Source organism: Ochotona curzoniae, unplaced genomic scaffold, assembly GCF_017591425.1.
Source record: "Ochotona curzoniae isolate NIBS_2020 unplaced genomic scaffold, NIBS_Ocur_1.0 contig_50, whole genome shotgun sequence".
Taxonomy (NCBI): Eukaryota; Metazoa; Chordata; class Mammalia; order Lagomorpha; family Ochotonidae; genus Ochotona; species Ochotona curzoniae.
Window position 1 is genome coordinate 1,769,479 of NW_024466446.1, and position 16,528 is coordinate 1,786,006.

Below are 16,528 nucleotides of genomic sequence, written 5' to 3' on the forward strand. Positions count from 1 at the left end.
GATCTTCTTTCTGTCTCTCCTCCTCTCTGTATATCTGACTTCCTAATAAAAGTAAACTAAAGATTTTTTTAAAAAACCTTACATGTTATATGTCATACTGTTGGATTTTCATGAAGACCCTTTAGAAAGGATAAGCGAGGTCTAAAAGGGGTTAAACTCATTACTTCTCAATGAGAAAGTGTTACAGGAGAGCAAATATATAAATTATTTGGACTCTTGGGTCCAGCGCAGTAGCCTAGTGCCTTGCACGCTCTGGAATCCCAAATGGGTACTTCACATCCAGCTCCCTGCTTGTGGCCTGGGAAAGCAGTCGAGTATGGCTCAAAGCCTTGGAACCCTGGACTGCGTGGGAGATTTGGAAGAGGTTCCTGGCTCCTGGCTTCGGATCAGCACAGCTCTGGCCTTTGCGACCACTTGGGGAGTGAACCATTGGACGGAAGATCTTCCTCTCTGTCTCTCCTCCTTTCTGTATATCTGCCTTTCCAATAAAAATAAACATATCTTTAAAAACCATTAGTATTGTTTTTGTTTGTTGTTTGTTTTGTTTTGTTTTTGACGCGAATCTGGAGGGGGGAAAGCAATTTTAAAAATCAAGTTTATAGGTCTGAGTTTGGTCCTTAATCCAGTCAGCACCTGCTGCCGCCTTCTGGTCAAAAGAGCAAACTGCAAGAGATGGACAGGTGGCAATTCAGGCAGCTTTGTGCCACAGTGTTTGTATAGGTCAACCAGGAATTAATTAAAAATGATGCTGTTAAAAACACATATCTCCAATGTCAGAGACATGTCCTTCTGACTAACGAAGGAGAAGCACGTAGCCTATGTCGACCTTCCCCCCTTAACGTGTGTGTGTCCTGAGTCAAGAATCTTGACCCCTGTACCCTCCGTTAAAGCCCTGCTCTCTGCACTGCATTGCCAATCAGTGCGGCTCGTTTCACCTTGTGTGACACAATAGTCCCAGAAGTGCTGCTTCTAGGAAAAATGGTACTCAGAGGTTGCATACTGGAAGTTACATAGGAACTACAAAATTCAGGCATAAAATTCTGTTCAAACATGGGTACTAATTTTAAAACAATAAAAATTTGCAGAAAACCCTGGATTGCTAATTTCTTTTGGAAAACTGGATGTTCACAGCACAGTGGGTCCCATTGCCACAGGGCTAGGGCAGGGTAGAGCTGACCAGACATACCCCTCACTGTTCCTACCACCTTGAGCTGTGTCCCTGATGAATCTGAAAAGCAAGCTGATGTTATAGCTGAGTCCCTGCCATGCATTTGGGAGATAGAAGTAGAATTCCTGCTTCAAAGCTTCCACTTGGCCCAGCCCTGGAATGGAAGGATATGGAAGATTCTTCCCTATCACTCTGCATCTTAACTTTGTCTTTCCAATTAATTATTAATGCTTAAAAAAAAAACTCATTAAAGGCCCAGCATGATAGCCAGGATCCCCTATGGGTCCGGTTCTAATCCCAGCTGCCCTGCTTCCCATCCAGCTCCCTGCTTGTGGCCTGGGAAAGCCTTTGGACCCTGCACCTGTGTAGGAGACCTAGAGGAAGTTCCTGGCTCCTGGCTTCAGATTGGCGCAGCACTGGTCATTGCGGTCACTTGGGGAGTGAATCATCAGATGGAAGATCGTCCTCTGTGTCTCTCCTCCTCTCTGTATATCTGATTTTGCAATTTAAAAATATATATAAATTTTTTTTGTTTTAAAAATTTTCCCTTGAAAATGTTTCTCAAAATGTCCACCAGATGGTGCTGTTGTACTTTCCTCAAAAGTTCAAGCCGAAGTGTTTCTCAAAATGTCCACCAGATGGTGCTGTTTTACTGTCATCAGAAAATTCAAGCCGAAATGTTTGTCAAAATGTCCACCAGATGGTGCTGTTTTACTTTCCTCCGAAGGTTCAAGCCGAAATGTTTCTCAAAATGTCCACCAGATGGTGCTGTTGTACTTTCCTCAGAAAGTTCAAGCCGTTCGCAGCTGTAGCCGAGGCCTCTGCCAGGATCAACTTAGTTCGTTTTCCTTTGTCTACAATTGTCTGCTCCCAAGTGTTATCCACATATTGGGTACCAAGGACTGCTTCTGTAGGGAGTTCTGAAGTACCCATCTCACTGGAACCTTATTTCTTTGTTTCTATCACTAGACATTTCCTGCTGACTTTCCACTTATTTGCTGCCCCAGTATTTTCCTGCAGAGTTCAGACCTCATCCTCCGCCAACCTCCATCCTCTCTCATGGAGCCACTGGGCCTTCTCACGTTTAGTTGCCGTGATGGACACAGTCTTGGAGTTATTTCATTGACCTCATCCACCATACTTAACCAGTTACAAGGCTGGTAACTTCCGCCTTTATGACCTCTATCCTGAATACCTTTAATCCATTTAGATTGCTACGGCCTACTTGTTATCCATCATTCCCTCCTGTCTACGTCTTGGCAGTGCCCTCTGGGCGGCTCTTTAATTCTGGGAATTTCCCACCCCACTCCATCCTTGTCAGTTGCTTCCTGTTTGTTTCAATTTACCTGCTTTAAAAGATAGTCAGAGCAGGGTGCACAAGATAAATGACAGGGGCTGGCTTTGCAACTGCATGCTGAAACAATTAATCCTTATGGGTGTGGATTGGATTCCCACCCACTTCCAGTCCAGCTCCATGGTAATTGCTCCATATAATGACCTGGGCAAGCAGCAGAATATGCTCAAATGCTTGGGTCCTACGCCCAAGTGGGAGATCTGAAAGCAGCTCATTATTTGGCTTCAGGATGGCTCAGCCCTGGCTGTTACAGCTATTTGGGGATGGGGAGGCGAACCAGCAGCTAGAAGACCTTTTTCTCCCTCTCTTTAAGATCTTTCTCTCTCTCTCCCTCGTTTACTGTCTTTTCCTTAACTCTGACTTTCAAACAATTAAGTAAATAATAAATTAGTATTTTTAATATTACCTGAGCTCTGGGAAGGGCTTAACAAAAGCAGAATACCCAAGCTCATGGGGCTGCTTAAGTCAATAAAGGGTGAAAGAGGAAAGCGTGTGGAGATAGGAACATGAGACAGCGGTCAATGTTAAGAAATGCAGAGAGGTAGAGAGTTCATTTCAGGGATGTCTTTCACAATCTAAAATAAGAACGGCTTCCGCAGGGGAAATGCGGAGGGAACAAATCGGGAAGGGCGTTGCTCTGGACTCGAGTCACAGAGGACCTAACGCCACAGCTCCCGAGCCACGGGTCAACGAAGAACCCACTCCCTTTGCACCCCATTCTCATGGCCGTTCTTTTCCAGCCTTCACCTAGACCCACTTCACACTTCACTGCCTGACATGGTCTTGATTACCTGTGCCCTTGACCTTGGTCTCATTACCTTTTTATACATTGGCAGTAGCTCCTTGTCCCGACATGTAATCTGCTCTCTAGCCCTGAGCCTGGCTTCCCTCCCCTCCAATAATTTTCATTTACTTCCTTTGATGATACTGCTTCCTTCCCTCAGCCAGACATCCCCCTTGGCGCAGACCTGTTCCCATATAGAAGTACGTCTGTACAAAACTATAGCAGATTATAATTAAGCAGCTATAAAATCAAACAATAAAAGGGCAAAATGAGCGCTCCAACCTATGGAGGCATCAGTTACACCAGGAGGAAGCAGAAGCAAGCTTAGGGTTAAGTGAGCCAAGGGAAAGACTTGGAAACACACAAGGACCCCTGGAACTGCAACCTGACTTCCAGGGAGGACAATGGCTGGTCCCTGTGCTTCAGTTGTGACACACAGGCAAGGACAGAGGACCACGGGGCGGTGGCCGTGTGTGGGCTGCTGGAATGCTGCTGATTCTGCAAGTGCTGAGTTGAAAACACAAGGTACAGTCAGATGCTGCTCACGTGACGTCACAGCACGGATCTGAGCAGTCAGAGATGCCTCAGATTAGACGCTATCTGAGATGGCAGGACATTTCACCCAGGGAAACCTCTGAGATCAGCACACGCGGACGGGACATTAACACCTGGAACCAACCTCGTCTCTCTGGAAAGTTAGTTAGCCAGAGGTAGGCACCCTCTTCCACATCTTTCTTTCTAACATTTGGCTGGGACCACAGAGTAATCAATGTTTCAATGCATTCTTAGGAAGCATCAATTTCAGATACTATCCCTTCTTAAATAATTTATCCTGCATCCTGTGCAGGGATGTGACAACATCAGGTAAATGTTTTAAGTCTCAGCATCTTTCGGTCAACAAGAAATTAGGAGACACTAAAAAAAAAAAGTTATTTAAAAATACTTGAAGTTCCTAGGGAGTTAAAGGGCGATCCTATTGAATCCATCACCCAATTTCCTCTGATGAGAACGTCTCACAGCTATCATGCAAAAAGAACAGCGTGCTACCCACAGATTTCCTCACATTTCCCCAGCTCTACAGGCACGCACGGCGTATGTGCTTTTGTGCAACTTTCTGTACACACGATTCAAGACACAGCAGTATATCATGGCATGAGACTCCTTCTGCTACCCCTTTGGTAGCCACGCTTATCATTTGTGCCCACAATTATCATTTGGCGCTGACTCATCTGCTGTCTTTTGCTTTAACTTTGTTATTTCAAGCATGTTTCATGAGAGTGGGCATTTTTAGCCCCCTGATGCCTCCCTTGGTTTCACGACAACTTTGTCTCTGATGCCCTGCTGGTGCCCACCGTGGGAGACAGCCATGACGGCTCCCGGGTGGGGGTCTCTGCCCCCCAGGTGGGAAACCCGGGTTGACAGGCAGCTTTTGCCTGGCGCAGCCTTGGCTGTTGCAGACATTTGAGGGGGAGTGAACCAGCAGATGGGGGAGTGGCACGATCTCGCTCTGCCTCTCAAAAATGGGTGGAACAGAAAGCTCACCACTCCTTCGCCGCGACAAAGGATCAAGGTGCACTGTTTCACATCAAGCCCTCGATAGGGTGATTAAATATTCCCTAAATCCCACAGCTTGCTGTCTTTATGACCTCAGGCTCGTAGGATTCATTCATGACAAATGGGCGGGGCTGACAGAGCTTCACTTTTTATTTATTCAGTCACTGTGAAGGCCAGGGGTGAGGACCAGTGTGTTCCTGGGGATTAGCAGAGGGCTGACGCCGCACCTGCTGCTGGCCAGGCGCCACTCTCCGGAGGAAGGCGTCGGCTGAAAAAATGGATGTGGAGAAGGCAGGTGGAACTCCTTCCACACCAGCACGTTTCTTTCTTATCCGCCAAGGTCCCTTCCCCAAACTGTTGTCGGAGCAGTGGTCCCCAGGGCAGGTGGCGCGTCCTGGCCAGAGGACTAGCCAAGGGCCGTTGGCAGCATCCCACACCCCTAGGCTGGCCAGGTCCTCCTAACCAGCACTAAAGGGGAGGGATGCGCCCTGGGACACCGCCCGGGCCGTACACATCCCTTCTCCCCTCACGCACACACGCTCAGCCCGCGTGGGCGCCGCTGTCACCACCTCGATGGCAGTGGGGGAAGGAATATTCCCTCGGAGGGAGAAGGAATGTTCTCTGCGGGTCTAACCGCCGCCGTCCAGTCCCGGCACCCGGGCGGCCGGTGGGCTAGCGGCCGGTGCTGATGGGGGCGAAGATCGGGTCTGCGGTTGCTAACGCGTGGCGGTTGCCAGGCGACGGGGGAGCCGACTGGGCGGGGCCTTCAGGTACCTCGGGCGCACGCGCCACGCCGGCGCCTGCGCAGCCTCGCCCGGCCTCGGCTCCACCTGCCGCGCTCCGCCCCCTGGCCCGAGCTGCGCACGCGCGGCGCCGCGGCCCCGCCTCCGCCCCGCCCTGGGCTCGCGCTCGGGCCGCGGCCGCCGGGGCAGCCGGTGAGAGCGAGCGGGCCTCGAGAGGCGGGCCGGCCGCGTCGGGTGGGCCGGCCGCGGGAAGATGGTGTTCGAGTCGGTGGTCGTGGACGTGTTGAACCGGATCTTGGGGGACTATGTGGTGAACCTGGACTCGTCGCAGCTCTCTCTGGGCATCTGGAGAGGTAACGAGGTCGCGGAGGCGGGCCGGGTCGCTTGGCGGGGCTGCCACCTGCCGCCTGCCGCCTTTCCGGTCGGGCAGAGCCGCGTCCCGGGGAGCAGCCGCGTCCCGGGGAGCAGCCGCGTCCCGGGGAGGAGCCGCGTCCCGGGGAGCAGCCTTCGGGCGCGGGGACGAGGGTCCGGGCGGAGGGGCAGGAGGGGTCGGACCCGCAATGGACCCCGTGGGGTGTGCAGGGGAGGTGCGTCCTGCCCCTTGCTGCCCCGTCCTGCCCCTTGCTTCCCGGTCCTGCCCCGTCCCGTCCCGTCCCGCCCGGGTCTGGGGGCGGCCAGGGCCCCTCGGTTGGGCCCGCGGCAGGTGGCACGCTGCCTCGCACGTGAACCGGCCTCCCTCCCACTTCCTTCCCTCGCCTCCCGCTTCCGGGCCGCCGCCTCCTCCGGGGGACCCTGAGACCCTGGACCCTGGGTTTGGGTGATAACAAACACACAAACAAGCACAACCGAAAAACGGCCGAGCTAACTCGGCTGCAGCTCCCAAGCTGACAAAGTGATGGCGAGCACGGCTTTGGAGTTGAGTGGTGGGTTGGAGTGAATTCCTGAACCTAAAAAGAGAAAACAGGTGTACTGGGCACAGCGTTGCAGAAGCCGGGCGGGCGGTCCCACACCTGACAATGCCTGGGTGCCGAAGGACTCCCCACCTTGACTTTGCATCTGATTGACTTGGCTATTCTAATTAGAGCCTCATTTTCTAGTGCTCTCATGTGTTACTGTGTTACACCCTTAGTCATGGTAGGCAGCCGTTAGAAATGTCGGCTCCTTTTGATGTAGCTTTTCCTGGTAAGTGTCTGACATGTAAAATAGAACGATTTTTGTTCGAAAGACAGAGCGAGGGGAGAGAGTGGGCTTCCCTCGACTTGGTCCCTACCCGAGTACCAGCAGCAGCGAATGCTGGGCCGGCCAGAGCCAGGTGCCTGGGCCTCCACCTGGGCCTGTCTTGGGGGTGGTGAGAACCCGTTTGGGTCAGCAGCTGCTGCGTGTGGGTCTGAAACCAGGCATTGCGCTCACGTGGTAGCCACTGAAGCGGTCACCTGCCCAGGTAGAGCCATGCAAGGTTATTAGTCCTGGGCATGCACACACTTCTAGCCTATTATGAAATAGGATGCACAGGTGATGTAGTTGAGTACCAATACACACACATGCACCTCATTCCTGTTAGAGTAGAAAAACTAGGTGTAAGGACCAGCCTTTAATTAGTAGCTGGATCTTGTGGATTGTTCTCGGTTGGAGTTAGAGACCTTGGGAACACCTGCTGTGCTTTGGTTTCTAGTGAGGCCTCGCTTCTGAGAGGTTTGTGTGGAGTGTGATTGCTGTAAAATCCACTCCCGTGGAAGCCGGCGTTGTCGTGCAGTGGGTTCCGCTGCCGCTTGCGGTGGCAGCGTCCTGTCGAGGAGCGCGGGTTCCAGTTCTCACTGCTCTTCTAATCCAGCTTGCTGCTCCTGGGAAAGAAGGGAGAACTCCTTGGGCTCCTGCCGTCGGGGTGGGAGCCGTGGCGTTGCTGGCGTCCCTGCTGCTGGGACCAGTGGGAAGGTGAACCAGCGGGGACTGTCTTTTCACAATGAAATGATCATGGGATGTTTCTTTAACCAGCTGATGGGAGGGGTTCTATTTATTTATTTTAGTTTTTCTTCAAGGGGCAGAGAGGGAGACTGCAAGTTGTCATGCACCGGGTTACTTTCTGTATGGAATGCAGGTGTGTTCATTGGTATCGTAGTTACTAACCTTTTTTAAATTCAATTTTTAAAGAATTTATTTTTATTGGAAAGGCATATTTTACAGAGAAAAAGATCTCCTGTCGACTGGTTCACTCGCCAAATGGCCTCAGTGGCCAGAGCTGAGCTGATCTGAAGCCAGCAGCCAGGAGCCAGGAGCTTCTTCTGGGTCTCCCATATGGGTGCAGAGACCCTCTGCCTTCCCAGGCCATAGGCTGAAAGCTGGACTGGAAGTGGAGCAGCCTGAACATGAACCAGTGTCATATGGGGTTACCTGCACTTGCTTTTAGAGGATTAACCTCTTGAGTTACTGGGCTGGCTCCCTTAGCCACTAAGCTAAATGTCTGCCTTGCACTAATTGATGTTTGAATGTTAAATCTTTCATATTTGTAATAAGCTGAACATGGTGTGTAATTCTTGCACAGTGTAGGATTATGTATGCTCATATTTTATCAAGGACTTTTGCATATTTGTGCATGTTTATTTATTTATTTATTTATTTATTTATATGTCTTGCCCTGCTTTGGGTGAGAGGATGGTGTTGAGCTCACGGAGTGAGTCGCAGTGTTTGCTCCGCTGCTGTGTTCTGGGAAAGGTAGTGAGGGGTTGCTGTCATGCTTTCCCCTGGGTTTGTAACATCAGAGAAACCCAGCTGGCTCTGGGGCTCTCAGCTGCTGATTGAGTCCTTGAATTCTTTTTGCTTTTGAGACTTTGATACAATGTATCTGTCAAGCAATTGTGCTCTTGCCTTGAGGGCTTTGTGGAAATGTTTATAACTCTGTTGTTACTTTGTTAATCTCTGTGCCATCAGTAGTGGTGGGCCTCCTGACACTTCTCATTTTCTTCCTTGATTAGCTTGGCTAGAAGCTTGTCAGGCTATTTTTATAAATCTGTTGATTTTCTACATTTCATTGGTTTCTGTTCTCATTTTAATTTTTTCCTTTTGCTTACTTTGGATTTATTTTATTTGTAAGCTGGCAGTTTATTGCATTTTAGATCTTGCTTTCCTAGCATGTGTAGTCAGTGCTATATGCATTTCCTTCTATGCCTTGCTTTTACTGTGTTGCACAATTTTTGGTAAGTTCAACTTTATTTGTTTTAAAATTTTACTTAAGAAACTAATTCGTGCTTTATTCAGAACTATTGGGTTGGGAATGGGCATTTTGAGCAACAGACTCTCACCTTCTGGGGCCCTGTGGGATAGCCTGCTGGCTAAATCCTCACCTTGTGTCTTCTGGAATCCTTTATGGGTGCCGGTTGCTGTCCCAGCTGCTCCACTCCCCATCCATCTCCCTGCTTGTGGCCTGGAAAAGCAGTAGAAGACAGGCCAAAGTCTTAGGACCCTGGATCCACATGGGAGATCTGGAAGAAGCTCCTGGCTCTGGCTGTTGTGGCCATTTGGGGAGTGAACCAGCAGACGGAAGATCTTCTGTCTTTCCTTCTCTCTGTAGATCTGGATTTCCAATAAAGGTAAATCTTAAAAAAAAAAAAAAGAGAGAGAGAGAGACTGAGAGACTCTTCCCTTGCGTATCGGAGTACCTGTGTTTGATTCTTGGCTCTGGGATTGTGTTCCTGTCACCGATGTGGGAGACTTGGAATGTGTTCCTGGTTCTGGGTTTCAGCCCCGGCGGTAGTAAGTGCTTGGGAAGTGAATCTGTATATCGGGGATCTTGCTTCTCTCTGCCTCTCAGGTAAATACAGGAAAGTCATTTGAATATGTATGGGAAGGTGCATTGGTGAACTTTGGACTCTCATCCACTAGCGTTGTACTGGCTGTATTGTCTGTACTGGTACTGCACTGTGTTGTTAAGTTTTACTAAGTTTAATCTTGTTTTAAGATTTATGTTATTTGAAGGGCAGAGTGTGTGTGTGCACACGTGCGTGTGTGTGGGCGGAGTGTGTGTGTGTGTGCGCGTGTGAGAGAGAGAGCAACACAGAGGTTGAGGGCTTCCATTCACCGGTCAACTCCCCAAATGGCTGTTCCCTCCAGGTGGAGGCAAGCCAAAGCCAGGCGTGTCCAAACACTGGGACCACCTCCCGCTGCTTTCCCAGGAGAGTTAGCAGGGAGCTGGGTTGGGAGTGAGGCAGCCTGGACTCAGTTGGCACTCTGACGTGGGATGCTGGTATAGGAGGCAGTTTAACCCCTGGACTACAGCACCAGTGCCTACAATTTTTCTAAAATTTATTTCTGTGGAAAATAAATGAATCTTCCACGTGCTGGTTCATTCCCACAATACCCAGGACTGGGTCAGACCAAAGCCAGGGGATCGGAACGTGTTACAGGAATCCTTTGTGGGTTGCAGGGACCCAAGTAATTGAGCCATGTTCTGCTGCCTTCTAGCATGTGTATTCATCAGGAAGATAGATCCCAAGTGGAATTGTTGTTGTCCCTTGGGAGGCAGAGTCCCTACACGTTGGGCTGTCTACTGCTGCTTTAGCTTGGCAGCTGGGGCTCAAACCGGTGGGTGTATAGTTTCACAGAGGTGAGCCCACAAGTCCCTGCAGAATCTGCCCCCAGATCTAGTTCTCTCATGTTCTGTTGGGTGCTGTAGCCCAGCCTGATGTGCCCTGCTCACCCTCGTGGGTGGGTACCATGGCCTAGCCCAGCATGCCTGCCAGCTGGTGGCTGCTTTTCTCCCCTCCGTGTAACTCCTGCCTAGGTCCAAGCAACGTAGGCAGTTGCCCCCAGCTGGGTGTCTTTTCTCTTCCTTTCTAGAATTCCTTTTTAGAATTTTTCGTGGGTAGTTGTAATGGAAGTGAACTTACTCAGTTTTTGGTTATTTTGGAATGTTAAATTTTTCTGATAATTTTTGAGAAATCGAAGCTGCATGGTATTAAATTTTTTTTGAGGGAGGTGGAGAGAGGTACAGAGAACAGTTTTACATGCCTGCCCAGCCAGGCTTGGCGTGGGAGCTGAGGACTCAGCCCTGGCCTCCGGTGGGAGTCGCAGGGCTGGCAGGGACACAGGTGCCTGAGATGTGTCACACTCCCAGGGTGCGCTTGTGCAGGAAGCTGGGATTGGAAGCCATGAACCGAGGCTGTCTCATCTGGTGCCTTTTTAAAAGATGTATTCATTCAGTAGTGGATTCATTTATTTTTAAAATGAATAATCAATCAGTTGGTCTCCCATGCATTGACCCACTCCCTGGATGGCCGCTGTGGCCAGTGCTGGGCCGGGCTGAACCAAGGAGCCAGGACCTTGGGGCAGCTTCTACTGCTTTTTGCAAGCCGTTAGCACAGCTAGCTGTGTCAGAAGTCGCTGGTGGCAGCTGGCACAGTCACCTGCAGGGTGAGCCAGCAGACGGAAGATGGCTATTCCTTCTCTTTCTCTTGCTGTATACCCCTCTGACTCTGCCTTTCAAATAAATATGAACAAAAGGAACGGAGAGCTTTGGTGTTTGGTGTAGCAGTCAAAACCAGATGGGAGGCAGGTCTGCAAAGCAGAACCCCATATGGGCACTGGTTCTGTGCTGGCTGCTCCGCTCCTGATCTCTCTGGGGATGCCTTGGGACAGGCAGTGTGAGTGGGCCCAAGTTCTCGCTGCTGGTTTATCCTGTGGATGACGTTCTTTTTTTAGCTTCTATTTTTAAAAGCTTTGTTTGAAATAATACTTTACATTTATGTTATAGTAAAAGGTTTACTGACTACACTAAAGAAAAATCAAAGAAAAAATAGCTGGTTCAGCATGAAAAAAATAGGTAAAGAATTATAAAAAATAGTTGAAAACATGTTAAACAATTACTCATAAATTTGGAAATAGTCATAAAATCTTGAAAGCTATAATGTATCATTCTTTTCAATTCATTTGACAAAGATTTAAAAGTTTGGCAAAACTTTTCAGCAAAATTGATGCACACATTTTTTATTGATTCATTTTTATTTATGTAGAAGTTTTACTGAGGGAGGGAGAGAGAGGGCCCAAAGCTGTTGTTTGCGCTGTTCTGATGGCTGCAGCAGCTGCAAGGGCAGGAGCCATCTCAGTTTCCCATGTCTGCAGGGGCTAACGCGCTGGGACCATCCGCGAGGGCGGTCAGCTGTGGCCATTCTGGCACTGCAGTGCCAAGCCCTCCTTCTGCTTACTGGGTTTTGCTTTTGCTTTTTGAATTTAGGCTCATGTATATGTGCACTGATCTTTAAAATCCCCTCATTTCCTGTCGCGTGTCATCACTGCTGATGCTCAGGGCCGTGGATGCTGTGTTCTCCCTTCGTGCCCCGCACGCTCGGGCACAGTTGTGTGCAGTTCCCCGTGTTGTGTGTGCCCTGCTGCCACTGCTTCCCCCCCATGTGCAAACTCTGCCACTGTTTCACCTGATTCCAAGCTCTTCTGAGAGAAACCAGTCATTTCAGCAGTCCTAGATGAGCAAGACCTTGACAAACGAGTTCTGTTTGCCTCCCATCCAAGGGAGGAAACAGGGATTGGCTCGATGAGCACAAAGCGCCCTGTACTGTACTGGGGATAAGATTGGACAAGTGTAGATGAGATGATGGTGACATTTTTATTATTCAGTGTGGCTTTCTATCGGGTACACATTTAGTGGCATCCTGTGCATCCTTTAACAGCACACGGTCTTTGGGTGATTCTGATCAGCCTGTGGCTAACATTTCCTTGAGGACGGCAGGACCTTCTCGTGCGGTGTCTTGCTGCCATCACTCCCTCTGCTTCTCACTTTGGAGTATAATTAAGTTGGTTAGTTTCTACTCTTCAGCCCTTTCAATACTTTGCTCTTTTTGTTTTCCTGGATGATACAGTGTGTGGTGTATATGTATGCACCTTTGTCGATACATCCTTATGCACCTTTATAGATGTTTTAGTTACTCTGCCTTCTTTGAACATATCCTTTGCTTTTATGTGATGAAGTTTTATTATGCCATGTTTAGTGTTTATTCTGCCTTGTGAGCTCTGAACTTCCTCTGTCATTAGTTTTAAAACTGTTGGAATGGGTACTGTATTGCAGTGGTTAGGCCGCTGCTCGGGACACCCATATCTGAGCGGGTGGGTTTGAGTCCAGCCACTCAGCATCTGCTCTAGCTCAGTACTGATGTGCTTGGAGGCGTAACAGACGGTGACTCAGTGAGTGAGGACCTGCTGCCATGTGGGAGGCCTGGTGTGGAGTTCCTGACTCCTGTTGTCAGGCCGGTGCAGCTCTGACTATTGCGGCATTTGGCGAGTGAGCCAGCAAAAGGAAATTCCCTTTTTGTCTTCCTGTGTCTTTCAAGTGGATAGAATGAATCTTTGAAAAATATTTTTGGATGTGGTCACTGTTTTTGCGTTTCCTTCCTCCCCTTGGGTTATTCCCATCACTGTTACTCTAGAGCTTTCTAATCGCCCGGTGCTGTTGCTCAACATTCTTTCTCATTTTTTTTCTTTGCATGTGAATTTGGAAATTTATTCTTGGATCTCAAGGAGATTACAATAAGTTTTTTTTTTCATTACAGTTTTTACATTACATTTAAAAGTACATTTAAAAAATTACATTAAAAAACCTGTTTGTTCCAAGTATTTAGATAGAATTTGCTTTTCCTTTATCTACCATCTTGCTACTTTGCTAGCTAGATGTTTATATAATCTGATTAAAGTTAATTAATATTGGCTATAACTGCATTGATATTGGCCTGTAACTGCAGAGAGGAGAAGATTACAAAAAGTGAAGTTGTAGTCAAGCATCTATTGTAAATTGCATGAACAATAAATGGGATTTAATAGAAGCAAAGGTAGATTCTAATTTCTGTTAACCACATTATATATGATTATTTTTCCCTAGCATGCCATGTAGGAATAAAGCACACTTTTTAAAATGAAAAATATTTTAATGCTTCAAGTTCTTTTTTAGTAAATAATATATATATATCTTTTTTTCTTTTAGGGGCTGTGACCCTCAAGAATCTTGTAATTAAAGAAAATGCCCTGGTATGTTTATGAAAACTTTGTGCATTTAATTATGTGTATTTCCTCTTGATTGTGCATACTACCTTAAACTGTAAGGAAAAGTTTTGGAGCCAGTTTTTACAAAATGTGAATCAACTCATGAGAGATTTTAATCTCACTAAAATTAAGTGCAAATTGAAAAATTGTATTTTGCTCTTTCCTTTGGTGTTTCAGTTGTCTTGTAATGATTTTCAAGTTTGGGTACTACAGCCTTGCCTAGCCCACTCCATCCCCAACCTAGGCTCTCGTACTCACCAGTGGAAGCTACAGCTTTGTAAGGGTATCCCAAAGTTCCCCTGCTAGGCTCATTGCAGGCTCCACGTCTTGTGTGTGCTGGTGGGTGCTTCAGTCTAGCCTGGCCGTGGCTCACCCACAGTCCAAGCTCTTGCTGGTGGGTGTTGCAGCCTAGCCCAGCCAGGCATGGGCCACACCCCATCCTGGCTCTCATGCATACCAGTGGGTGCTTGGGCTTGGCCTGACCTGACCTGCCCCCAAACATGGCCCACACAAATGCTGATGAGTGTGGCTGGCCCACCTCCAATCCCAGCTATTGTGCCTCCCAAGCAGGAGCTGTGGCCTGGTAGGGGAGTTTCCCAAGATCCTCTACCAGGCCTGTTCTCATTCCTGGATCTCACACTTCAGTGGGTGCCATGACCCTGCTTGGCATGGTCTGCCCTCTGTTCTAGCCTTTGCATATGCTGATGGGTGCTGCAGCTTGGCCCAGCCTGGCCTCCCAGCCCCAGGCTGCTGCGTGTGTTGGTGAGTTCCATGGTGGGTCCAGGCTGCCCTGGTGCATCTCCATACCAGCTCTCGTGCAAACTGGTAGGTGCTACAGTCCCACAGAGGTGAGCTCATAAGTCCCCTACAGAATCTGCCCCCAGTTCTGGTTCTTTCATGTTCTGTTGGGTTCTGTGGCCTAGCCTGTTGTGGTCCATCCCCACCTTGACACTTGCACATGAGCACTGCAACCTAGTCCAGCCAGGCCTGGCCCTAGCCCCAGCTTCACTGTGTGCTGGCAGGCGATGGGCTGTGCTGCTTGGCCTAACGCAGCTCTCCCACTTGGGCGGGGGCCTTGGCCTGACCCCATGCCCTTCAGTTCCCCCTCTGAACAACCTTGTTTCCGCTCCCTTGCCCACCTGTTTGTGCAATGGCCTGGTGCATGGAAGACCTCAGAAGTCACTCCTCACCTGTCAGACATGCACTTGGCAGCCCCCGCTGCAGCATGTCCCCAGACCGCCTACCCTGGGCAGTCTTAGTTTTCCTGTCGTGCAGCAGCGTGCAGTGTACCTGGGAGCCAGGGGGCATGTCCCGGCCTGGTGTCCCTGCCTTATATTGTGCTGTGTCACACAGCGGTGCTCAGAATTGCTCATGTAACTTGAGCAGTAGACAACTGTGCTGGCACACTGGTGTAGTTAACACAGATTTGGCATTAACCAGGCGCAGAACGCCCACCATCTGTTGGTTGCTTTTCTTCCAGCAGCATAGCACTTACCTAGGTACAAGGCAACCTAGGCAAGTGTTACAAATATTGTATTAAAAATAATGTAAAAGCGACAATGGTCTTGATATTTGTGGTCAGTGTTGATATGTACCCTTACCCCTCAATTACTATAAAGAAGGAAACCTCTCTGGATTTAATGGAATTTTGAATATTAATATCTTTATAAGTTTGTGTCAGTGTTGGAAGCAAAGAGAATGTGTGAGTTAGCTTAAAACTTTAATAAATTTCGGAAGAAAAAAGTTGTCATGTTTGTTGTTGAACTCATGTTCTTTTCGTACATGTGTATATAAACACATTTTTTTTCCTTGCAGAATCAATTGGATGTACCATTTAAAGTTAAAGTTGGTCACATAGGTAAGCCGTGTTTTTACTCGAGTTCTTCCTGGAAATAGAGCCTAGTTTCTCTCTAATATGATCTTTTAAAATGTTTTTTGAACATTAATTGAAAGTATAGTAGGGCCCTTCCCATCCAGCTCCCTGCTTGTGACTTGGCAAAGCAGTTAAGGACAGCCCAAAGTGTTGGGACCCTCACGCTTGTGGCAGATATGGAAGAAGCTCCTGGCTCCTGGCTGCGGATCGGTGCAGTTCCAGCTGTTGTGGCAACATGGGGAGTGAACTAGAGGATAGGAAGATCTTTGTGTCTCTCCTTCTCTGTAATCTGCCTTTTCAATTAAGGGAAAAAAAATTATAATAATCATGTGTCTTAATCCAAGTGGAGCCAGCATGTAACTTAAAATACCGATGGAGTCCTTTTATCTCTTGTTCAGGATCTGATGTGTAGGTAATTACTTACCTGACTTGGTGTTAAAGTTGAGCTAGTTGAGATCCAGAGCATTCTCATAGAAACATGGTCTGATTGGCGCGGGTTCTGATGTTGGTTCCTGTTGCCATGCTGACTGGTGTTGGATATGTGGTACAAAGAATGGGGTCCGCATCGTCTTAAGGATTGTGGTGTGGGACTAATCTGAAACTAGTTTTTGCTTTGAAAGTTTAGTTTGCCGTGTTTAGTTCTGTATGATTTTACCAGTGTTCATGATTATATTTTGGCTGTATTAATTGGGCATAAGCTGATTGCTCTAAGGTTTTAGCATGTTTAATATTAAAACACTAGCTGTTAGGATTCATAAATTATGTTGTGGTTTGATAGGTTTGAGCAGTGTGTGTCTGTGGGAGTCTGAACTATGTTAGCTGTACAGACAGTATTGGCACTAGTGTGTTTTTGATGTTATTGGAGCTGTTGGCATCACTGGGGAACAGAGTATTCTGAAATCCTGTGTGAATCACGTGGAAATCTTTAGCATCATGTACTGCAATTATGGGTTGTTTAGCTCATTCTTCTTGGACAGCTTTTGTTATGTTCCTAAAACCTCAGTTCAGTCTCTTC

General features: G+C 48.2%; 1 protein-coding gene across 5 annotated transcripts in view; it reads left to right on the top strand.

Annotated features, from left to right (window-relative positions):
* The first annotated feature begins 5,772 nt into the window (after positions 1-5,772).
* Positions 5,773-16,528, top strand: part of VPS13A (vacuolar protein sorting 13 homolog A) — a 118,219-nt gene continuing 107,463 nt past the window's right edge. For all 5 annotated transcript variants that reach the window (XM_040988780.1, XM_040988781.1, XM_040988782.1 and 2 more), the window contains exons 1-3: positions 5,773-5,956; positions 13,582-13,625; positions 15,456-15,498. In XM_040988780.1, the coding sequence (XP_040844714.1) occupies positions 5,857-5,956; positions 13,582-13,625; positions 15,456-15,498 (187 nt within the window). In that variant the 5' untranslated portion in view covers positions 5,773-5,856. The remainder of the gene's footprint in view (positions 5,957-13,581; positions 13,626-15,455; positions 15,499-16,528) is intronic.